General features: G+C 35.8%; 2 protein-coding genes across 2 annotated transcripts; one reads left to right on the top strand and one right to left on the bottom strand.

The window, feature by feature from the left end:
* Nucleotides 1-308: 308 nt before the first annotated feature.
* On the bottom strand, nt 309-14,009 carry rnf150a (ring finger protein 150a; the record flags this gene model as incomplete). Its single annotated transcript, XM_079263616.1, has 7 exons — nt 309-442; nt 1,198-1,408; nt 1,532-1,628; nt 1,785-1,867; nt 2,676-2,747; nt 4,083-4,333; nt 13,568-14,009. 7 exons carry the CDS (start codon nt 14,007-14,009, stop codon nt 309-311), a joined length of 1,290 nt encoding a protein of 429 aa, XP_079119742.1.
* Nucleotides 14,010-14,815: 806 nt separating this feature from the next.
* On the top strand, nt 14,816-24,870 carry znf330 (zinc finger protein 330). The gene is made up of 10 exons (XM_079264524.1): nt 14,816-14,840; nt 15,221-15,370; nt 15,464-15,483; nt 15,587-15,657; nt 18,881-18,957; nt 19,732-19,858; nt 19,954-20,058; nt 20,182-20,228; nt 23,114-23,231; nt 23,808-24,870. The coding sequence occupies exons 2-10, from the start codon at nt 15,251-15,253 to the stop codon at nt 24,083-24,085; spliced, it is 963 nt and encodes a 320-aa protein (XP_079120650.1). The 5' UTR covers nt 14,816-14,840; nt 15,221-15,250; the 3' UTR covers nt 24,086-24,870.
* Nucleotides 24,871-24,900: the final 30 nt, after the last annotated feature.

Below are 24,900 nucleotides of genomic sequence, written 5' to 3'. Positions count from 1 at the left end.
TTTTGTGCATTTCAGACTCTACGCTGAAGGCTGTGAAAAGACTGCATTGACAAAAACTGGGCCACCACAGTGTGAGAGCGGCAACCGGCTTTTTGGTTGCTTTTGACTCCCGGAGAATGAGCAAGTAACACGTTTACAGATGCGGTGCTGAATCTGTTTTTAGCCACTGAAGACAGAAGTGGGGCTTTTGTGCTGCTTTTGGGTGTATTGCTCATCTTTTCCATCTTCTTTCAGGTCACTTACTCCAGATATAACTAATCTTTCTGGGTCCTCGGATCCCTTTGTCCTCCTTTTCCAGGCAGCTTTTCTCAGCACTGATTGGTTCTGGTCTTGACCTCATCACACTCTTGCTCCATAGACAGGTCTACCTCAGGCATGACTATCTCCACACTCATAATGGCAGAGGTGTCTGAATCACTGCTGAGCGGAGTCTGGTGCTCACCTGAAGGATGAGAGGTAGAGGTAATTCAACTCTCCATGTCACTGCGTACAGATATAATGATGTTAAGACAAAGTAATAATCTACAATAAACCTTGTTGGCCACTAGGAGGCAATAAAGATACATCATAGACATGAGTTAAGATGGAAAACCATGTGTCTGTCTTTAGGCATCACCTAAGCAGAGTACATCATGACTTTAAAGCTTCTTCTTCCTTTTTTTATTAAAAGAAAAAAGAAAACAGATGCCTTCTGTGGCTGAAAACATTATCTATTTAATTCCTCCTTTCCCAACTGGCATTGAAGTTACAGCAGTAAAACTCTACATAGGTGTTTGCAATAATATTATAATAAAACTGTGAAATGATCCAATTAAACTGATCATTTCCACCTTATATCACAAGCCTTTTTACTGCCCTTTTTCACTATCTAAACAACTAAGTCTGGAAAACTTGAATACTGGAACAATTAGTATTTTATCACCGTAAACCATAACTAACACCCCACTAGCCTACCCTACATGATATCAATGGGGTCTATTGATATAATTTAGGGTAGGTTAAATAGGAGAAACACTGTACTGAACAGAGACTGCAGAAAAAAAACAAGTTCAAGCTAATACTGAAGTGTTCCAAAGAGCAATATTACTTACTTATTGAACAGGTTTTCCATTATATACTAATTCTATAAGTTGTATTGTTTAGTTAAACGTCACAAAAGCATGGGTTGGTGACTGCATATTAAACATGTATACGCACTGCTGGCAACGATGTGGCTGAGTTCTGCCTGTGATCCCAAATCTGCATCAAGATGAAGCTGCTGCACATCTATCACCCTTCCTGCATGATCCAGCACCACCAAGCTCTCATTCACAGTGATTTCACTTGCTGCACTAATAGGATTTGTGAGTGGACCCCCGGCGGATGTCTCGTAGTCTGGAAGGATTTCATCTGTGCAGTCTGCGCTGAACTGAAATGAAACAAACACATCTAGAGGTGCTTTCATGTCTGCTTGCAGTGCTCAATTACTCCTAATATCATAGATAAGTGAAAGCGGGCTGTCTAAATGTAATTGAAAGCAAAAGTTGCTTACTGGGATTCCTAAAGCTTTGAGGATGTTCATTTTGCACATTGGGCATGTCCGATGGTCTTGTAGCCATGGATCCACACAGTGTTTATGGAAGACATGTCTGACCAAAAAAATGAAATAGGGCCTACATAAATAGACCATTTTAAAACAAGTAGCTTCTGAAATGTTTGGGACATTTAAACACAGCTAACTGTGATACATCAGCTAATATCTATGTTAATGTACATTCAACAAATATCGATTACAGAAACCTTACCTGCATGGCAATATCCTCACAACATCATTATGCTTATAACATTCAATGCAAACTGCACAGTTGTCAAAGTCCGGTTCAGTTTCCTTAAACAGACAGATAAGATTAATTTTCAAATCAATTTAAATACATTTTAAGATTTTAAAAAAGCATTATTTATAAAAAGCACAGTTTAAAAGTGAAAAGGAAAACTGAAAAATGAATGTATATGGTCAAATTTTGTTGACTCAACCAGGTTTTCAACCTCTGCATGAACGCTAAGTTTAACAGGACAAGCTGCAGACATGTTAACAGATGGTTGAGTCAGATTGTAAATGTGTGCGTCACTTAAAGGTTTAATAGCTGGAACAAGTTCAGAAAAGTTAACATAATCTTTTGCTTGTGGGGGCAGATCACTTCATGTGACTCTGAGGTTTATAGTGGGAAGCAGACTCAACACATTCAAAGTAACTTTTGGTTATTTAGCTTTGCCATAAAATAGATTAAAACAACAACAACAATAAACATATTATAATAATGTTTTTTTTTACTCAGTAGTTCAAAGTTTTTTGACTAATATGAAAAATGTAAATGAATATAACTTAGACCACAACAGCTGCAGGCTTCTTCACACAACTTCAGATTGTGTGAATGTCTGAATGAGTAAGCATATAAATATCCCAGTGCATGCAGATGTTATTATGAGAATAGTTTGTAGTATGTAGCCTACTATTACTTCCATAAATAAGTGATTAGCTAGCAAATGTCTCCAAAATATAATTTTTTAAAACACATCCAGACATCCAGATGATAAAATGTCAGATGGATAGAAAACAACAGACAAACTAAAAAATAAATAAATAAATAAATAAAAAAGGTTAGAAAAACACGATATGAACCAGACAGCTGATTTACCTTGTCTCCTTTCTTTATAGTGCGTACTTGAAGCCTACTAATGGCCTTTTTAGCAGCATCACCCAGACGTCTCTGCAGACATAAACAGAATTAGTGCCAATGTGGTCAGGGAGGTTTTACTGGAGGACGGGAAAGGTTAAAAACAAACAAACAAACAATAACAACAACAACAACAACAACAACAAAAAACTCAGCATGCAGTATGCAATAAAACACTATGCAGACTTCTCATTGCTGTGAAAATATATATTTATTAATATTGTAATTTTACTGTTCAGTTTAAAGGATCAAAAGCTGAAATAATAGATAAGATCAGACGTCATGAGTCAGGTTATTTTAGAAGTGATGATTCTGTCTTCACACTTGTTATACTGAGAAAAATAATGAGTACTGAGAGCTGGCCTCCCCTGCTGTGTAAACCTTAGAAAACAACAGCACTGAATCAATGTGAGAAAAATCAATAAACCGCAGGGACTACAAACACTACGCTTAAACTAATTGTGAAGGAGAAGAATGATACTTAAAAATACTAAACCAGTGCATATGTCTTCACCTATAGATGTTCGTGGAAGTAACATGTTATTCTATCTTATTTTTGTTATTTACAGACTAAGTTCAACAGAAATAATTCAGCCATTTGTCCGAAAAGCAATACAGAAAAGCATTAAGGCACTTTCTGTGGTTTTCATGAATATGTATTTCAGGATTTATTTTTTGCACAGAGATTAAAGCACATTTCCTGTTTTTTTGCCTAAACGAAGTGCATGTGTATTTTTCCTCCAGTAATCAAAGCTGTGGCAGAAATTTCAACTAAACAGAAATTAACCCATAAGAACCCAGCGTGACGTATATGATACAGTTTCTGAGACATTTGGCATCACTTTGTGGTCCAAACTTTGCTCAAAATGCTGTGGAACACAATTTGATTTTTTTTGTCTTCTGTCCCTTAATGGACACCAGAAAGCTGAAGATTACACTATAATAAAATTTGACGTATTACACGGTAATAAATGGTAAACATGCCTAAAAAATGTGTATATTTTATTTGATATTTTCTTAAAGACTAAAATACACACACTTGGTACAGCTACTGTAATCATAGCAGGCATGAAGATGTGTCAACATTACAGAACGTCAGCGGAGTTCACTCATGAAAAAGTGACGGAAAAAAATCCATTATTTGCACAGCGGGCTCAAAGGGCCAGAAAGCTGAACTGGTTCATGGTTCACTGGGTTGCAATGATCTGTTTGACCAGCTGTCAGGATAATTCTAACCCTGCTTTACAGCCTTACAGCATTGCAGCCTTAGAGGTCCTGTCATGACATAGAAGCATGCACAGGTGAATATAGGGGATGAGATGACAGCACACTGAAGATCCTTCAGATTGAACGGCTGCGCAGTCATACCTGGTTGCGGTCTCGTGCATTAGCGTAGCGGAACCTCTGGATGTAGTAGAAGACGAGCCAGGCGAGGGAGATGATCATGAGGATGATGAAGGAGATGGAGACAAACACTACAGATGTTCTGCTCACATACTTCTGCAGGTTGCGGGTTCCTACAGTGATGTGCAACATGACCACAATGTGCTGTTCCAGTAAGACCACAATCTCACGACCTTTAGGTTCCGGGATCATGATGGCCACAATATCCCCTGTATCTGCACAACACACGTAACACAGGAAGCAGCAGGTCGAATATTGCTGCTGATATCACACATCACAGTGTAAAGTGTCTGCTAATTCAACTATTTCAAGTGGGTACAAACTTAAGTTTGTTTTCATAACATCTTGCAGAATTTCAACCAATATAATTAAAAAACACAACAAAACAAACAAGTGCAGCTTAGAATATGATATATACTTTACAAAAGAATAAAAGAAAAAAGATTAAATTCAGTTTAAATTCCTACTCATCATTAGTGACATTAGCAATTCAGCTTGAATATAAAATAGAAGAAGCAAAAGCTTGTGCTACCATGAGACTAAATGGGATGGAGCTTTATGCAGAAACAATTAAAAAAAAAAGGGTTATATTATAAAATAAAGGCAAATATGAGCATTTGATAATATTTTAAGGGGCTAAAAATGTTCAATAACTTCTGAAAGAATTCCTCTGTAACTGAAACAAGTGTGTTGCTAAAATGTGTTTTGGCTTCAGCGGAATACCATTATTTAACTTATCACCATGGAAAGTTCATTTATAGCGACCATACAACATCAGTTGTTCAAATGTCACACAAATTGAAATGTTTAGGCCAATCTCCAATGACCCACAACAGAAACAGGAAGCCACATTTTGCTCTTTTGCACGATGCGTGAGAAGAAACGGGGCTGAAGGATGACTGCATGTCCATGATCATTCCCTCCACTAGAGTGCTGCCCAGTGGGCCACATGCTGCTGCCTAAAGCTTTCAGAAAACTCTGATCTTGGTTCTTTATGAATTCATATCAGACTGTCGAAAAACAAAAACTAATTTAAACTGAAAAAACAAATGTATTTCTCAGATCCAGCCCTTCTGCCAGGAAGAATCCTGGTCTGGTTACTGGGTGCTTAGGCAGAGCAGTTAAACTAAATCCTCTCTCAGCGTCACAGGCTTTTCTGCCAGAAACCATCTGTTGATTCTGCTCATCATGCACAATGAAAGATTTTGTCCAACCATGCACCTGAAAAATGCTCACAAACAGCTTTGCATCTGTTGTTTCTGTAAGGAAAGAGTTTCCAGAAGTGACTGATCTCACACAGCTTTTGCACCTTAAAACACACAGCTTTTTAATCAACAAGTTAGTTTTAGTTATTTAGTTAAAATCTAGGTTTTTACTTTTTTCTTGGCTGTTTTGAAAGGCATACAAGTTCATTGACAAATATATAAAGAGTTGATTTATGAATAAACAAACAAACAAACAAACAAACAAATAAATAAATAAATCATATATATTAGTTGGCCTTATAGTATAAATTAATTAACTTAATTTACTTACAAATTTAAAAATATAAAAGAAGTAATGGTCTTTTAACCTCATTTCTCTCCTTTTTTTAAATCCTTTTTTTGTTTTACATGACTGAAAGAAACTCGGGCCTGATGAAACTGTTGGGCAGAGTGTTGTAATTTAGGTCTTGTTCAAAAGTATGATTTCTACTATCACATAAAAATGCTACACCAGGCAAAAGGACTATTTCTTAAAATTGAGGGAACAGATTCACTCCTAAATTTCAGTGCTGGTTCATCTCTGTGCTGTATGAGAGAATGAATAATGGAGACACTGCCAGAGCAACACAATGGTTTCTGGAAACAAAAGGAAAGCAACACGGCTCTATTCTTTCAGCCGAAATGCATGTCCAGAAGTAGCTCAAGAATCATTATATTATTTCCCCTGCTGCCTGTTTCTGGCTGTGGCAGTGTGGCGTCAGGGAGGCTCTTTGCTGTGGTTCAGTCCATCTATCAACTCCCATAAACACAGGGTTCCCGCAACCTGGCACCACAGAGCACACAGCACAGATTCAAACAGCACTGCACAGATCAATATGATTCTGTCACAGACTGAAAGAAAACCTGTTTACAAAAGAAGTAAATGACTTTCAGCACATGTGAAACATATTCAGCATGCAGTGATTTATAACCATCATGCTTAGTACTTTACATAACAGATTTCTTTTAAAATCTAGACACCTCCAACATTTTATAGAGAATATTTAAATAAAAAGTTTTACTTCAGTAATAAATTTCTAACAAAAAGTACAAATTTACCATTGATCTTTTTTCCTTTAAAAAAAAAATTATGGTGGTGATGGACTGAAGATATAAAAGATTTAGGTTCAACCCACCAGTGATATTCTCACTGTCAACACAAAGCTATAATGGTGTATTAGGTGTCTGCTCCTTAAAACAGAAGCTCTCCAAACAATGACAAACTAAACTAACAATTGTGTTTCGAAAGCTAACAGATGGCAACATGCTGCTGAACGTTACTGTGCAAGCAGAGTGTGAGGACAGACCTGGAGCACATCCTCAAACACATTTTCCTCCTGCTCTTTAAAAAGCAATCCTAAAACTGGTCAAATATTGAAACATTATATAATATTATCATCTAGACAGTGTAACTCCACGAATATTCACCTCACAAGGTTCTTTTATTTTCCAAGAATGTCATTTAGGTGCACGCTCTCATCCTGCAGATTTATGGTTTTTATGAAGCACAGACATATGGTGTCGATAGAAATTACCTTAATTGAACTCGTGTTTTTATTAATACTAAACCAAGTTAATACCAAGTTTTCTCTAAGCCTCGACTCTTATCCCCTTTCTTTAGTGACGCAGTCAGAGCGGACAAAAATAGCTGCTTCTAAAACAGGAGGGTAATGTCTGAGACCAAGGCTGAACAAGAGAAAAGATCTGTGATTTCAGCCAAATGTGTAAGAAGTGTTCATGCAGAGTGTGGTTAATTTAGTGGTCTACCTGTTCACACTACATTAAGGAGGCACAGATCATGAAGGAATTGTGAGGTCCCCTTTTACTTTGCAATCATATACTAAACTAAACCAGAAATACAAAGTTAGATCTAGCAACCATTTAACAGCAAAAAAAAAAAAAAAAAAAAAGTAAAATAAAAACACAAAAACAAAAAGACACAAATGTTAGATATAGACTGGTAAAATCTTTTTTGTTACTTCCACCAAGGCAGAGGTTATATTTTCAGTAATGTTGGTTTCTCTGTCTGTTAGCAACATAACTAAAAAAAATTATTAATGGATTTTGGTTCAATTGTCAGTAAATCTCAAAAGTAAATTTTTAAGGATTCTTCACTACGGGCAAAATAGGGATAACTTTTCTATTAAAGCTTCTAAATGAAAAACACTGCCCACATAAACAACAGCCTGGTGGAGAACAGGTGCTCTCTCAGTGCTACTTGTATAACATAATATAACATTTACATATTTAGCACTATTAAAAGTATTGCCAAAGACAGACAACAGCTATAAATATCAAAAGCTGTTTATCAGGAAACTGTGAAGCAGACATGAAAACATAATGTGGTTCAACAGGTTGTCATGGTGACGCAAAACACTTGCCACCTGGGGAGTGTTTTAGCAGCCAAGTTTCATAGCAGTAATAAAAATGTCTGACCACCGGCACGATCACAGACAGCTGATGTGATGCTAAACTAAAATCTGAGAACTGAATTCAGCAAACAAACCAACCAGCGTGAAGTTGGTATGAAGATTCAAAACAAAAACTATGTAGGCCTTCCTGTCTAACATTGGCCATCATAATGCTAAAGACTCTCCTAAAATATACACAAGGACTCAAAATAATGCAAATAAAAAACCCCTTTCAAATCACTGTTTAGTTTTACTTTACATCTAATTTATAGCTGAAGGGTGGTAGCTTTAGAAACCATATTCACAAAAATTATTTGGTATAAAACTGAAAAAGACTTTTCAAACATGTTTATCATGACAAGTTATTTCCTTCCAGTTGTAAAACGTTTCACTTTCTAATGCCATTTTCTACAATATGTTCCACTCCCTTAATATAAAATAAATGATTCCATAATAAAATAAAATAAAATAAAATAAAATAAAATAAAATAAAATAAAATAAAATTAAATTAAATTAAATTAAATTAAATTAAATTAAATTAAATTAAATTAAAATAAAGCTTTAGCAAGCGTAAGGTCACACAAAGTTGCTAAACATGTTTCAGCTTGTAACAGATGATGATGGGAGTTTTTTCCTCAAAAATAAGAGGTAGAAACATAATGCCAGCAACTAAGCTTGATTTCCCAATATCTGTTTTTAACCCATCTGTTTACTTTGGCCTCACAATGACTTGTTGACAGTTTGATCTGATTTTATTTCATTTGATTTAACAGACATTTTAATGTTCTTCATGTACCATTTACTTTAATAGTTTTTCATTTTGCATAGTGGCACTATGGTCAACTTTGTTGTTATTAAAGTGCTTCATAAATAAAGCTGTAGTTGCAGTAAACTATTCTAAATGGCTGCTTCTTCAACTACATGCTCACTACATAATAATAGCAGGTGTACAGTTTTTAAAAAAAAGAAAGAAAGAAGAACATCTCAGTAGGAAACTGCTGTGTTGAATCTGTGGAGGAAAGTCATCCGTCCTCTCTTTGGCAGCGTCACATTCAGTTTGAACATTGAAGTCTGTTTCTGTGGCACTACATAATCATTCACCTTTGCTACATTTTGCTTATTTGAACAGACATTCACCCACTAAAACGATGAAAAGACTCCATCATTCCCATTGCAAGGAGTGTTCACTATGTGAGCCGATACCTTCATATCAATCACTTCTCCAATGAAGCAACACGACTGCAACATCTGAAAGAGCTGGCATCACACAGGCTGCCAAAGATTAGAACATTGGTTTATTGTTTCTGATATATCCAAGGGAGTCACCGGCCATCATGCAGACTGGTAAAATAGATCTAATGGTCATCGTAATATTTGCGTTTGCCGTTCATGTTCGAGTTTCTTGGCCTCAACATGAGACATTGTTGTTAAAATCTTTTTCTAGGCTGCGCTCATTCTAGCAGGTCAAAGACCAGCACTTCCAGTGAAAAGTAGTGTGTCAAGATGGGGGAAATGGTTATGCTACTGCTCATCTAAACTAGAATGGATGGACAGCAGTAAACATAGGAGAACAGATGTCTTATGTGGGAAGGAATTCTTTTTGTACACTTTTCCATAGTTGGTGGAAAAGACTGAGTTTCATTGTCAAGTGTGCCTCTTATCTTGAAGGAGGTAATTTCTTAGAAAGTAGTGTGAGTGGAAAATGTATATTTTACAGCTAACCCAGTGGTGTGTATTAAAATTGTTGTGTGCTAATCCATATTTGGTAAAACCCATCAGCAGACCAGCTGGCAGACTGGTTCATCAAGGACCCAATGCAGCATTCACAAAGTCAAATTTACAGGCAGCTAAACCGATCTTTTAAAACAAAATATTTTACTTACTTCTTTCCTAAACCTACACTACCACCATTACTTATTTATATACTTATAATATTTTCAGTGGTTGCTACTGCATGCAATCCATATTCCCAAAATGTTAGGCATAAAGTAAAACAAGCTGCAAATCTCATCAACCCACGCTATATTCCCTGTGGAACAAGTAACACATAAGATGTTAAAAAAAAAACGACAACATTTTCCTATAGCATGAAAGAAAAGATTATTCATTTTGAATTTGATGGTAGCAGTAAGATAAACCTGAACTATTTAAAAAAAAAAAAACAAATTTCCAGACAAATAATGAAATTTAATCTTTTAAATTCCAGCTTCTGTTCACTGTTCACAGATAAATATAATAACGAGATGAAAGATGACCACATGAGACGAAGTTAAATCATGAACTGCTCTATGGTCTGACTTATAGCTGAGATACAAAAGGCTCGACAACAAGCTTCGTTGTTACACAAACACTGAAGCTTGAAGTTTCCATTTTCTCCACATCAGGTTTATTTTCTGTCCTTGTAGTACAAACAAAACAATCTGACTTATCTTATTTACAGCACAGCATATTTCTGTCTCTACATGCCCTACGTATTGCACATGGCATAATTGTAGCCTCATGCTAACACACACATATAGATAAGTGTGCGCACACACACGAGGAAACTTGAAGCACAAGAAGGAAAACTTATGTTGGGTAATATGTTGCTTTAGCCACCTCAAAAGCAGACAAAAATATGCATTTTTGGAACTGCTTCTGAACGTGAAAATGGAAACATTCATGTTATGATGAGAACTTCATGTCCAAGCTGATTCTGCCCTCACTGTGGTACTTTCTGAGTTATTTTACAGCTCAAAACAGATCCAGTATTCCTGCTTTTAAATTGCGGTTTTTATTTTAAAACCATTAGCTATTGTGCCTTAAAAATGATAAATAAAGCAGTTTTATGCTTTGCCTCAGATAATTTTAAATTACATTAAGATTACATTTTAAACTTGCAGAGAAGACAGTAGTTTCTGAATTGTGCAGCTTCTTTCTTGCATGACTGAGCTTCAGCCTGCATTCGAGGATTGAACTGCTAACTGTGTTCACAGACTGACTTCTTGAAGTGTTCCTAAGCTAATGGAGCAATTTCCAGTAAAGATTCATGCTTGTTATTTTAGGGTCGAGAATTGAACCGAAAAAAATGGATTATCGTTGGAAAAAAATAATTTTTTTTGTTAAATTAAAAAAAAAAAAAAAAAATCACATTAATAAAAATAATGCATTTTAAAATTTTTGGTCATTTTTATAGTTTTTATTGATCTTTTACTTGTCTTCTTGGGCATTATAGCAGCAGAATGATGGTCTGGCTACTGTGTTGTTTTTTTCAATAATTAAAATGAAAAAAATGACTAAAAAAAAAGTTTTGTATATTTTTGTTTGTTTGTTTTTAGTCTACAAAAATCAGCAATATTGAAGAATTGTAAGAATCGCAATTTAAATCAAATCAGCACCCAAAAAAATCATAATCAAATTGAATTGGGATGAAAGTGTATCGTTATAGCCCTACTGTTTTTTATCCATTGCTTGAGGGACCAAAGATCATGACCATCCCAATTTTAACTTTGATTTTTTCTCCACTCGATTGTAGAGAAGCAGCTTCAAAACACAGTTTGTCACAGATTGATGAACTTCTGTTCATCTTTACATCTGAGAGGCTCCATCTCTGTGAAATGCTGCCTTTATACCAAGACATGATGCCGACCTGATGCCAGCTAATCCAGCCAGTTGTCAAATGTACTTCATGATTTTTGCAAATTATTTTGTGGATGTGCTGCTGTCACCAAATTAAAAATCAGCTAATATTTTTCATAAAAATATAAAATGTTTATTTTAATGTTGTACTGGGAATTAAATATGTGTTTATGACATTTGTGATTTATGCTTATTTATAACTAAGATTTATGCATTATGTTAAATATTACACAGTATTACAGCTTCTCTGGAATCGGGGTTGTAAAAAGTAGAAAAATACAAGACAAAGTGGTTAATACTCATCTTTTTAATGGCCTTTTAATGCTGATCTAGGTGGTACTAACCTCAAAACAATTCCTGGCTTCAGTCAAAAGAGTCTCACAAGTGCTTTGTGTTTCCATGTTAATATTTCCATTTCAATTCAATTCAATTCAGCTTTACTTGTATAGCGCCACTTCCCAACAATGTTATCACAGAGCACTTTACATACACATCATTTCAAGCCAATTAATAGCCTATAATAGAAACCAACTAATTGCATTGAATCATGACTTCGATCCAATCCCCAATCTAATCCTATTCTGAAGTACAGAATATGAGAGGATGTAGACGGGTTTAATGTCGGTATGAGATTTCTGACAACTTTCTGCAAAAAACTTCAGACTTTGTTTAGAATTTGAACATTTTGTTTATGCTGATAAGTGGTAGCAAAAGTTCAAAGGTGGTCTGGTTTTGCAATCATTTCACAAGTATGTCATTACAGTTTGTTTTAACATCTGTTTAGTTTCAGACTGTTCTGTCAAACAGCCTTCGCGCACTGAGCTGTTGACTGCATGGGTGTGATGGCCGCACCTTTATAAAAAGTAGCAACAAGATGAGAACACACTTCCAATGCAATTTAAGTCAAACAGAAAAGACAGCTATTAAAGACAGTCTTGGTGATCATGAATACATTAAACCTAAATGGATATACTTGGAAAACAGCTTAGGAAAAAAAATGTCCAATTCTTATGACTGTTTTTAGACCATATGAATAAATTGGGTCCATGTGGGCTGTGCCTGGGAATAGCTATACTGATGGAAAAAGATATGCTAAATCTGCTCATCTGACAGGATATTAATATAAAACATTAAAGGGAGAAAAACATGCATAAACAGAAAAATAATTATAGGACACAATAATGTATTGTAATGTAATATATTATATGGGATTGTTCTGTTGTAATTTAAATAATGAGTATGTAAATTTATAGTATTCTTTTTTCTTTTTTATTTTTATTATTATTTATAGTATTCTAAGAAAAACCCACACTTCTATTGAGCAGCATTACAAAATCTTTTGAATCCCACCAGTGGACACATATTTTATAACTTTCTTCTTTGTGAAGACTAAATTATAAAAACTTCAATATATTCAATAATATTTAGGTTAAGTTATAAATGCTCCAAATTTCTGTACTTTTAGTATCAGAGGCACCTCATCTCCAATTTCTTTCTTCAAAAAAAAGATGCTTCTTAAGCCAGTTTGTTTGAAGACACTTTAGAATAAATGTAGACTTAAAAAAAAAAAAGTTCCATTTTCTTTTGCCTTGTAAACCTATTTTTAGACCTGCCAAGTCAAATTGATTAATATATGTATTTTTATTTACTCATTTCAATATGTGGAAATGTTTGTATATATTTCAGGGCGTCCAATACATATTCTGAAGTTTGCGGTAATACTGACAGATGAATATATTATAACCAACCTTAAAGTCGCATTCGCGTAGAGGTGAATTCATGTCCTACAGTCAGCTACTCTGTAGTGGAAATGAGCCCATCTGCTTGGGAAGCCAGAGTATTGATTATCTTCTACTTTTCTCCGATAATACATAGATAATATTACACTGATGCAGCAGCGCTTTGGGAGCTTAGCAGGGGGATGAAAACCATTAAAGGTCCACTGAGATGTCCATAGCTTCAGGATCAACTAATTAATTACAGCTTTCAGGCCTATGTTAAAAAAAAGAAAAAAAAAAACAAACTGGCAGGACACCTGTAGCAGGTGGCATGTCCTGCTGCCATTTACTACAACTGGTTTATCAGAGTTATGAGTAAATGGTTATCCACAAGGACAGAGTCAAAACTGGAATGGCAAAGAAAAACTAGCCTTGAAACTGACACTGCGACTCTTACCTGAATGGGGCATTGTTATGGTGTCGTTGGCGCTGTTGTATACAACAACTGCAGACGCGTTGAGGTTTGCGACGTTTCGGATTTTCTCCCGATATGTGCAGTTCCCCGCAGCCACCAAAGCCACCCAGGTGGTCCCCTGCGGGACAGAGGGGAACCTGGCGTTGGGGTTGCACCCCTGCCGGTCCTGCAGAACAGCCGGGACCAGGACCAGACCTCTGGCTTCTCTTTTGGGTGACTGTTCACCATACCGACCACACTCCGTTTTCTCGGTCTTCACCTCCGAGGTTACGGGGTCCAGATAGGTAATGTTGACAAAAGCTGTGTACCACTCCTCCTTTTCTGCAACCGTGAAATCTAAACAGAGCAGGTGGACGAAGCAAAACGACAGCAACCACGTCGAGAGAGCTAGACTGCGGCAAGCACGGATGAGGGACGGTGCCATAGTGCGGCGGCTAGGTTGGGATGGATGAGGAGCTCCGGGTGTCCACCTAAGCTGGCATCACGGCCCTCTTTTATAGGGATGCGCAGATTAAAATGACATTAAATGCAGATAATATTCATGACCAAGCCCAAGCCGTCGTAGATGAACTGATGGAGGAATCTGTGCAATAAATAGTTCAGTGCGCAGCATTGGCAGAAGTCTGGACAGTGCTGTTATTCCCCGTCAGGTGAGTTCCCTCCTGCGCCAGACTGGCTCGCTGCTCATCCGCACGTGACCTGGGGGTGAACAAGGTGCCGCTGACGCCCGAGACCACGTGGTACAACCAGAACAGGAGAAAGGCTAAAGGTAGGTTGTATTTTGTTTTAATGGAAATATATAGACATATATATTTTTAAATCTTATATTGGACTCAGGCTACACATGTTTTATACATAACAGCAAGAAGTTCATCTTGCAAATTTTTATTATTTTCAAGTTACAACCCAACTTGTCACCAGTTTTTATTTAGTTACGATGTAATATCTATGGGAAAAAAATGGTTATTTTATTAACCATTAACCAAACTAATTTATTAAATAGTCAAACTTTTAAAAATGTTATTTTCTTATATGTCTTTGAAGAAAGTAGCATGTGTGTGTGTGTGTGTGTGTGTGTGTGTGTGTGTGTGTGTGTGTGTGAATGTGTGTGTGTGTATGTATGTATGTGTGTGTTTAAGTGAAGTAAGTTGAACACGTCTAATAAACTGAGAGCGGTTTTCTCCTTGCGGAACTATTATCTCTAGATTGTGTTTCTACGAACTCTTTTACAGGCGGACCGGGAAGGAGCCACAGGGTAAAGACTGTTTAAATTATAAAAATATCTCAAATTAAACGACACATTAGATTAACACCCACGAGCACAAGTAGGGTTGTTAGACAGCAAGTCAAAACAAAATATTTAGCTCGTGTTACAAAACAAAACAGCATTTAATTGCTGTGCGGCGTCCGTCTGTTACTTGCAAAGCTAGCTTCAAACGGAAACGTAAACTTTACTTTTCTACTCCTTTTCTGTGGATCCTCATCTTCCTACATTGTCATCTGCGTTTCAGTGGAAAACAAGCCTCCTTTTATAAATCAATATCACGTATTTTTGTTTGTGTATTAATATTATATTTTAACATATTCTGATTGATCTCACACAAACTAGCTGTAGTTTATTGGTCACATTTGCAGGTGAATTGACATCTGTAGAAAAGCAGAAAAATGCCCAAAAAGAAAACTGGTGCTCGGAAAAAGGCTGAAAGTCGTAAAGAGCGAGAGAAACAGATTCGAGCCAACAGAGAGCATGTAGACGTGGCTAAACACCCCTGTAACTCCAACATGGTAAGAAACTACACCAGCCGCTGGATATAACAACATACTTATATATACACACACGTCTGTTTCTCATTGTGTTACTTTGTCTTGTCTTTGTAGGAGTGTGACAAATGTCAGAGGTAAGTGTGTGTATCTCAGTGGACAACACATATCCAGTCTTACTGCTACGGGTTTTAAAAAAAAAAAAACCCCCAAAAAACCGTTTTTTTCTTGTTTTGCTAGAAAACAGAAGAACAGAGCATTCTGCTATTTCTGTAACTCTGTGCAGAAGCTGCCTGTCTGTGCTCAGTGTGGTGAGTACCAGGCTGGGATTTTTACTATGTTTTTATGTGGATTATAAGATATATATGACAAAGCTTACTGGGTCTGTTAATTCTTTCAATTCTGTTGAATTTAGCTCTCTTCCTGAGCCTTATATTTATCTTTGCATGCATCTTTCTCTCAGTTCTGATTCTTGACTGCAAAAATCAGAACTAGAGAGACACTGCCACCATGTTTGACTGTAGGGTTGATATTAAAGCAGCAGGGATTGTTGTAAAAATAGTGGTGTGGTCTAAACCACAATTACATCAGTGGTCCTTATCAAGGACCAGTGCTAAATCCAAGGACCTCTACAAAGAGCAATGGTATTGTCTATGTGATAACATATAACCAGTAAAGAATTTCATGTTTATAAATTTATTATGAAATTGGACCATATGAAATTCTAACAAGTGTGAAGTTTTAAGAAGCATAACAATAAAATGGACATTACTAGAAAACATGAAATCAATCAATAATGTATATCATCATCATCATCATATGATCACTGGTTTTACTATTTGCAGCTTTTACAAAAGACAACAAAAACCAGCAAGATACTGGCCTTTGAGTACTGGAGTTTGACACTTATGCTCTAGAAAAAAGGATGGAAATCTTAGATATTAAAGTATCTGAAAACATAAAAAACAAACAAATAAAAAAAGCTAGTTTTCATAGCTATTAAAAACTGAGGTGTGGATCAGTGATATAATTTGTGCATGTCTGTTTAGATTCTACTTTTTCTGATAATACAGAGGTGATGATACAAAGATACTTAAAAAGTCGACTGTTACTTTAGAGCCTATTCTAACTTCTCTAAAATTAGTGTGTTTTGCACTTTTTTTTTTACACTTTGTTGTTGAAACTTTATTCATATTTATCTGATAAGTGGTTTTTTTCATGAGTTATTTTCTTTATTCTAAACATGTATCTTTTCCTGTCACTGGCTATTTAATGATTAGTGCAGCAGGTAATGACGTTTATACAGCTTGTGTTGTTTACAATACATTAGCATTTAGATAACACATAGCCAGTCTTTTTTTAATTTAAGTTATTTATAAATGGGTTGGTGGTTTTTGTGCACCTTTTAAGGGCAGTGGCTGCTTAGGCAAGGGTGCTGCAGGACAGATGTTGCACCAAGACAAGGCTGTACAAGGGTGGGAGGGCAAAAATCCGAGTATACCAACTAGAATAAACTAAACTGCACCACTTGTTTATAGAAAGGTTCGTGCCTACCAGGAGGGAGGGATCTAAATCTGTGATCCCTGCCAAAGACCACCAGTGGGACCATAGAGTAATGAGTGGTGTGTGCTATTAAGGGACGACTAAATCACAAGTCCCTGCCAGTAAGATATGTGAAAAGACCAGTGGTGGTCTGTGCCCACAAGCGTTCATTTTTGTTGCCCCCAAGTGGCAGACAGGAGGCATTGCCAATATCGCTTTAACATTTAGAAAAGGAAAAAAAATGAAATAAATAGGTGACCAAACTGCTACAAGTAAACCAAAATAAAATCATAATAAATCATAGGCAGAAGTGAAAAGCCATTTAGTTAGTTCCAGATGAAAAACTTATTGTGCATGTCAGTGCTGCCTAACAGTTGCTATAAATAATGTTAACTATTAAAAGTAATAACTACAAATATTAAGTAATGCATGGTTCTGAGGACCAGGGCAGGGACCACTGATCTATGCGCCACTTAGTTGCATAGACCATTCATTCCACTGTTGTCCCTGCTATGATCTTTGGCAGAGACCGCTGATTAAATGTGTCCCAGTGGCATGGACACATATAACGTTGTGGTCTTTAGAGCGGTCCTGGTAAGGACCACTGATCTAGTTGTAGCTCACACCAGACCACCGCTTGCATGACAAAGACGTGGTGCTGTGTTCCTTTTTCCATTGGCAAATTCTCACAATACCATTATGTGCCTTATAGACGGTAATGACTTCTCTCTGCCCGCTCTTTCATAATGTAGTAACCATGCAGTAACCATGAATGCAGTTGTTGCCTTTTAAGGTCTTTGTTTACACGGATGTTATTAGGAACTGTTGATATTTTAGAAAACACTTCTTAAACATGACTTTGCGTTGTTCCTAAGAATTTGGTGAAAACTAAAGGGAAAAATAGGTTTGGCCTCTTTTTTTTTTTTTAAATGAGTTTGAAAAATGTTGAATAACTAAAGTATGAAAATAGCTTGTTTTCATGTGTTGAAAACTTTAACATATGACCAGTCTTGGTTTTAGTTAGGTATTTTTAAAGACGGAAAGTTCAATTTAGTTGAGCAAAAGTTGGAAAAACTTGAATTTTGTCCCTAACATAAGTTAAATTGTAAAAACACTGCATCACAGGCTGTTTTATGGTTGACACGTCTCACCCTGTTTTTAAGTGTGCGGATGGAGAGATGACAGGAAATGATGTTGAAAGGACATATAGTTAGCCTCAAAATCCCAGGACTCACCCCATGAGGACTTTCGTCTCCATGTGGCCTGCACCAAACTCTTCCCAAATGTTTGGGTATGTGAGCTAAACTCCAGCCCCCATGACCCTGAAGTAGGATTCAGCAAAAACAGAAAATAAATTCCTGGATGATTCATTTGCAGTGTTCGATTGCAATACATCTGAGATATGTTTTTTTTTTTTAAAAACAGTTAAATTTTCCTTAAAGGTGGAGCATGTAAGATTTTCAATATTTTCAAAATAAATGAACTAATAAAATAACTACAATCATAATTAGAAAGTTTTTCGAACATGTAGGTTCCAATCTGTTCATATTTCATGCGTTATTAAATTACAAGTTTAATTTGTGACAAATGACAAAAAGCACTTTTTTTTTTTTTACTGGTAGGCAAACATTTAAGAAGGGTCTTTGTCATTAATTAAACTTGTAATTTAATAACACATCAAATATGGACAGACTGGAACCTACATGTTTAAAAAAACCCATCTAATTATGATTGTAGTTATTTTTTAGTTAATTTTTTTTAAATATTGAAAATAATGTGCTGCACGGTTTGTAACATCAGTTATTGCAGTAAATGAACTGTAAATGTGGTGCTGCTGAGTGGAGGCATACAGCATTCAGTGGCATGTTCCTCTAAATACCTCAAAAACCTTTGCCTTACCTTTTCACAAAATAAATTTGTTTTAATCTTTTCAGAGTTTTTATTGATCCCTTAACTGTGCTTTCTTTTCCCTTTTCTTTTTTTAAATATTAGGTAAAACCAAGTGCATGAAAACTTCAGACTGTGTTATTAAACATCCAGGTATCCACAGCACTGGAATGGCCATGGTGGTGAGTTCACTGCAACAATTTTGAACCATTAACTTGCAATGTACAAATACGATTTCTTTTCTTATCGGGTTCTGTTTTATAACCCCGATGAGGATGTTTTTGCAGTTTTTTTTTTAATTTTTTTAATTTTTTTTAAAAGCACGCTTGCAGCAGTAAATATTTGTCATTTTTAAGAACACTGTGGTTTTATGATGACATGTCTGTTTTTATGTACAATTAAACAGCGGTATCTAAAATAAGGCTAATTTCTTTAATTGGAAACAGCATAAGTGAGCTTGAGCTAGAAAAACTGCTTGCATTAGTTATTGTGGTAATACTTCAACAGGTCCCACAGGTTTGGTAGATTTGATGTTGTAAGCAAGTATCAAAACAGTGCAAGTAGTTCCCCCAACACAAAGACTGTTGATGGAGTTATTTATTTAAGTATTCGTTTAACATGCATGTTATTTTTTGAAAATGTTATCTGTTGTCATATTTTCTGCCACTGAAGCTATTATGCAATTACAGACTAAATTATTATTGACCATCAATGTTTACAAGTAACATACTGTATGATAATCTATCAGAATAAACAGTGAATGGTTTCCAGTCTAGTTGCTTGATGACCAGTCTGTATCAGCTTTTCAGTTTTGCTTTTATTATTCAGCTTTCTGCAAAAATACATTCACAGGTTAAATTAACACTGACCCATGAAATGCATTTTCTATATATTTTGAAAGAAAAGGAAAATAATTCTTCTGATTTGACTGTGTAATTTCTTATTTGAACCACAAGGGGGCAGTGTGTGACTTCTGTGAAGCCTGGGTATGCCATGGTAGGAAATGTTTGAGTACTCATGCCTGTGCGTGTCCCTTGACTGATGCAGACTGCATTGAGTGCGAGCGGGGAGTCTGGGATCATGGTGAGACATCCCACCCCAACTGTTGTGTTAAATCTCACCCGTTCATGTCAGTGTGACCCTAAAAATGACCCCAAGTTGTTTTAACTCCTGAACAGGAGGTCGCATTTTCCGGTGTTCCTTCTGTCAAAACTTCCTCTGTGAAGATGATCAGTTTGAGCACCAGGCAAGCTGCCAAGTTCTTCAGGCAGAAACATTCAAATGTGAGTCATTCCCTTTCACTTCTGCGTCATAGTGCAAATATATGAGGACAGGATTATTAAGATTTGTGCAGTGAAGAGGACAAATGTGTTTATAGTTTCCTACTTTCTCATGTTGTATTTTAGGTGTTTCCTGTAATAGACTGGGACAGCACTCCTGTCTTCGCTGTAAGGTAAGAAAAAATCTGCCCTGCCTCGCGAAATAGTCCATTATTACAATATTTCATTACGTATTTAGCTTCTGTTTGGGTAACAGTAAGAATTTTGATCAATAAAAATAAACCGTACCCATCTTATCAGCTCCTATCACAAATTTGTCTTACAGCCAACAACAACCCACATGCCCGGTCTGATAAGACTCAACCAAATTACATTCATTCTTTCACATTTGATTTCTGTTTTAGTTCCATTTTTACGTAATTACAGGAAATATTTCTGGCACACAGGAAATAAGTATTTGAAACAAAACCCGTCCCTAAACAATATGAAAGAAAAGCAGTCTGACTCAAATAAGAAGGTACTGGCAAGGAGTCAATAGGCTAATAATACATCCCCTACCTTGTGTTAAAATACATACAATTAAAAAGTAAGATCAAGTTTCCAACATAATGACTGCTTTATTTTAACTCTTTGGGATTTTCATACATGCAACTTTCATTTAGGCTTAATAAACGGGATGTGAATCTCAGCTAACATAAATTGGCACTGCTGTATCATGTATTTAATAAGAGCTGTAGCTGTGAATTGTTGCCAACCCAGCACAGCATTGCAGGGTGAATATGACACATGGGATAATGACAAGATTGTAAAATGAAACCTCGTTGCAGATTTATTTATCACAACTGGTTGAAATGTTCAAAAAACTGCAGAGGACAAAAAAAGTTTTTAAATAAAGATAATTTTATTCAAGTTGCTCTAAATATTCTTATAGTACAGATTTAAGATAGTATGGTGGCTGGGAAGTGCAAAACAAATTAAAAAGAAAACACATTTCAAAATTTCAAAACAAAATGATATTTTAAAAACCAATTTACAATGTAAAAAAAAACAAATTTCAATAAAAAAAAAAAATTAAAAAATTCCCTTTTTAGGAAACAAATGTCCTTTTTTTTTTTTTTTTTTTTTTTTTTTTTTTTTTTTACTATTTTATACTATTTTTAAAAACAAATTTATATTTCAAGAAACATTTTTACATGTTTAGAAAACAAATATACATTTTAGAAAAAAAAAAAAAATTAAGAAAACATTTCCTGTTTGAGGAAACAAATTCATATTTCAGAAAACAGTTTTAAAAGAGCCGAGGCAATCTACAATTGGCAGAACACTTTTACAAGTCCTGAAACAAAGGACGGGACGGGACTTGAACACCGGAAGTGGAACAGTGGTGACATCAGTTCATGGTACAGACAATGATTTTGTAGTTATGATTTTGTAGTTAGCTTTTGGGAGTGGAGTTGATGGTGTAGTGGTTTAAGCACAGGGCTATGGTGCAGCTGTTTGTGGGTTCAATTCCTGCTTTTCCATTTTGACGATTCATGTCAGATCGTTGTGCTTTGCTTCTTCTTCTTACTGTCTTATGTAAGTTGCTGTGTTTAAGTCCCTCCCTCTCCATGTAAAGCTGCATTTTTGTTCATTTGTTTCGAGATTTGTAGAAGTGTTCTGCCAATTGTAGATTGTCTCTGCTCTTTTAAAAGTGTTTGCAAAAGTGTTTCCTGAAATATAAATGTTTCTTCAAATATGAATTTGTTTTCTTAATTTTATTTTTTTTAAATGTATATCTGTTTCCAAAAATGGGATTTTTTTTTTTTTAAATTTAAACTTGGTTTTGAAATCGAACTTTGTTTTTTATATTGTGAATTGGTATTCAAAATGTAATTTTGTTTTTTAATTTTGACGTGTTTTTTGAAATTTTAATTTGTTTTGCACTTCCCAGCCACCATGAGATAATGTTTGGGGGCGGGGGGGGGGATTAAACTCCAGTGGGAAAATACAGTAGTAACTGAACAAGTATTTTCTGAATAGAGAGCAGTTACGTAATACAACAGATAAAGATGGAAAGTAGACCACCCACTGATTCCAGTAAATCAGTAAATAACTGGTGTTTATTTTCTTCAGGCTCTGCAGGCTGTAGATCTAAAGTCACAAATTGCAGTAAACTTTTACCACCTGACTTTGGAAAAGCCTATAGCTGATGTTTGGCTTGCCTTTTCTGGGTTACTTCATATTGGTGGCAGTGCAACGTTATTGTTGTTGTTTCTACTGACTTTTCCACAGACTCAAATACAGTTAGATGATATTGCAGCTGTGCCAGTAAATCCTATGAAGTACTTTTAACTGTTAGTTTAGGCTGAGTCCTCATGTACTGTTGCTATGGTAATGTTGCCCAAAGAGATTGACAAATTAACAAATAGAAATGGCAAATTAAAAGCTTGCTTTGTAAAATGAGAAGCATTTAATAAAGATCTTTAATCTGCTTGTAAAAGGGCAAACCGTAATGTAGAAAAGAAAGAAAGTAAGTTTGTATGTTTCCATGTTGCCTTGGCAACCAACTTAGAAAGAAACAAACAAAAAGATTCACACAGAATGCAGCTTCGCAGGCAAACGGCCTTTCTGTTTTTCTGCACAATGGCGCGTCCACACTCGTAGTTCTGTTTATGCATAATTTTCTCAAAATGCAGATGGCATGAAATTAATTTAAAAAAAATATCAATCACAAATATTTTAGTGATGCTTACTTTGCAAATTATATCTTAAATAAAAACCATGATATTTACATTTAATACAGCATTTAATAGAGTTAAATGTGCACTATTTTATGTATTAACATATTTTAAAAAAATGTTTGCAGAAGTGTTGCACATAAATATTATGACATCCTAATGCTTAAAATACAAAGTTTACAAGCTGCATTGCTTTTGAGCCATTTGGCTTCATGCCTGTTATTTTATTTATTTATTTTTTTAAATTGTTGAAAGCATACATCAAATTTATTTATTCTGAGACACATGACTGTGATTTGTGGTTTGATTGAAATGTTAATTTTGCTGTGTCACTGCAGGCTTGTTACTGTGACGACCACGCCAAAAGTAAGGTCTTCAAACAGGAGAAGGGCAAAGCTCCACCTTGTCCAAAATGTGGCCATGAAACGCAGGAAACCAAAGACCTCAGCATGTCCAGTGAGTCTCAAATTAACTCACTGTTTTTCTTCCTGTAAAGCTGCCGTTTCAAAGAACTTCTGTTGCGCTTGACTTCCCTACTGAAAATGAAACTGAATTTGAACACAGATAAGTTAGAGAGAGAGAGAGGCTGATTTTTCTTAGGGAAATATCTCCTGATAGTCTTTTTTTGTGAATATATTGACATCTTATTCCAAAAAAGATCAAAAGTCTTTTTGCCTTAACGATATCAGTGGTTTTCATTGGTATTCATCCTTTACCCTTGGTTATTATTGATGACCTGAAAGATGCATGTTTGAGAACCAGTAAAATGGTAAAGGAATGAAGAGATGTCTGAAAGGTCTGAGATGCCCTCAAAAATTGAAATAAGAAAAGTAGAGCAGTGAAATTGCAATGAGATTTAAAGAGGAACCACTACAGACTGATTGGTGAATGAAATAAGCCAAATGGATTAACTGGTTATTAGTGGAAATGAAGAATCTTTATTGGTTTATTCTGTTAGGGTTTAAACTTTATGAGGCCCAAAGTCAGAACGTCTCCCAGTTAATGCAGCGCTAACCTGTGTGTCCTCGGCAGCTCGCACCCTGAAGTTTGGGCGGCAGACCGGCGGCGACGATGACGACTACGACGACGGAGCGTCAGGGTATGATGCCTATTGGAAAAGTCTTGCATCCGGAGGAGGCGGTCGACAGGACAACTACGGTGAGGATGATGACTATGAGGAAGATGACTATGAAGAGGATGATGAAGAGGAGGAAGAAGATGATGAGGAGGAGGAGGAGGAAGAAGAGGAAGAAGAGGAAACTGCTTCAGAATCCCTTACTGAGCTAAAGTTAGATGAGACCGCTGCCTAAACAAAGACAGAGACTGTTGAGCTTTTGAAGGGGAGAACACGTCTGGGTTAATCCAAGAGGTTCAATTAGTAATTAAAGGGATATTTCGCTGTTTTTTAAATAGGTTTTTGTTTTTCCTCTCAAGTAGGGCTGTGTTTAGTATTTATCAGTCAGTGTGTTGCTTGCTTTAGACAGTAATCAGGGCAGATTATTTTATATGAAAATAAATACTCAGCGGCAGCTAGATTCAAATCTACTGAGATAGTTACCATTCTTCATTCTTTCTCAACTGCAGAACATCCTGGTTGCAAAATGGGTTGCATTATGCAAATCCTATGTGTAACATTATGCAAAAGTGATGTGTAAAAATCCACAATGTAAAGTTTTCTCAAACCACTGAAACGTCTGAGGTTTGAGTTGCTTAAGATGATGAAATATTAATCCTTCTATGCCCTTCTTTGGAGTAGCTCCTAGTTCCCCTGTGAGGAACCATTTTCACTCATAATGTAGTCCTCTGCAGGTAAGACTTGAAGAATAAGTACTAAACACAGCCACACTTATAAAAACACACTGAACTATCCCTTTAAATCTACATGGAATACAAGCAAAATGACAAGTCTATGTAAAAGTAGATGGTGGTGTGTATCCTGATACTTTCCAGTACCTTTGAGAAAATTGTACTATATGCTCTGATTGAATAACTACATAAACATGCAGGCTAAGAGAAAGCAGTAAGGTCACATGATCACCTCAGTTTAAATCAGGAGCATAAACAAAAATATTGTAATAAACAAGATGTGGATTTGCTTCTTGGAACTTCTGGTTTTATTTTTTTG

Source organism: Telmatherina bonti, assembly GCF_933228915.1.
Source record: "Telmatherina bonti genome assembly, chromosome: 3".
In the NCBI taxonomy this organism is placed as follows: Eukaryota; Metazoa; Chordata; class Actinopteri; order Atheriniformes; family Telmatherinidae; genus Telmatherina; species Telmatherina bonti.
The sequence above is the reverse complement of the archived record's forward strand: the minus strand, read 5'-3'. Positions and strand labels throughout refer to the sequence as shown.

Coding starts and splice junctions, on each gene's coding strand:
- znf330 (XM_079264524.1), top strand. CDS start 15,251: ATGCCCAAAAAGAAAACTGGTGCTCGGAAAAAGGCTGAAAGTCGTAAA. Junction 20,059..20,181: donor TCAGGCAGAAACATTCAAAT/GTGAGTCATTCC, acceptor GTTGTATTTTAG/GTGTTTCCTGTAATAGACTG. Junction 20,229..23,113: donor ACTCCTGTCTTCGCTGTAAG/GTAAGAAAAAAT, acceptor GTGTCACTGCAG/GCTTGTTACTGTGACGACCA.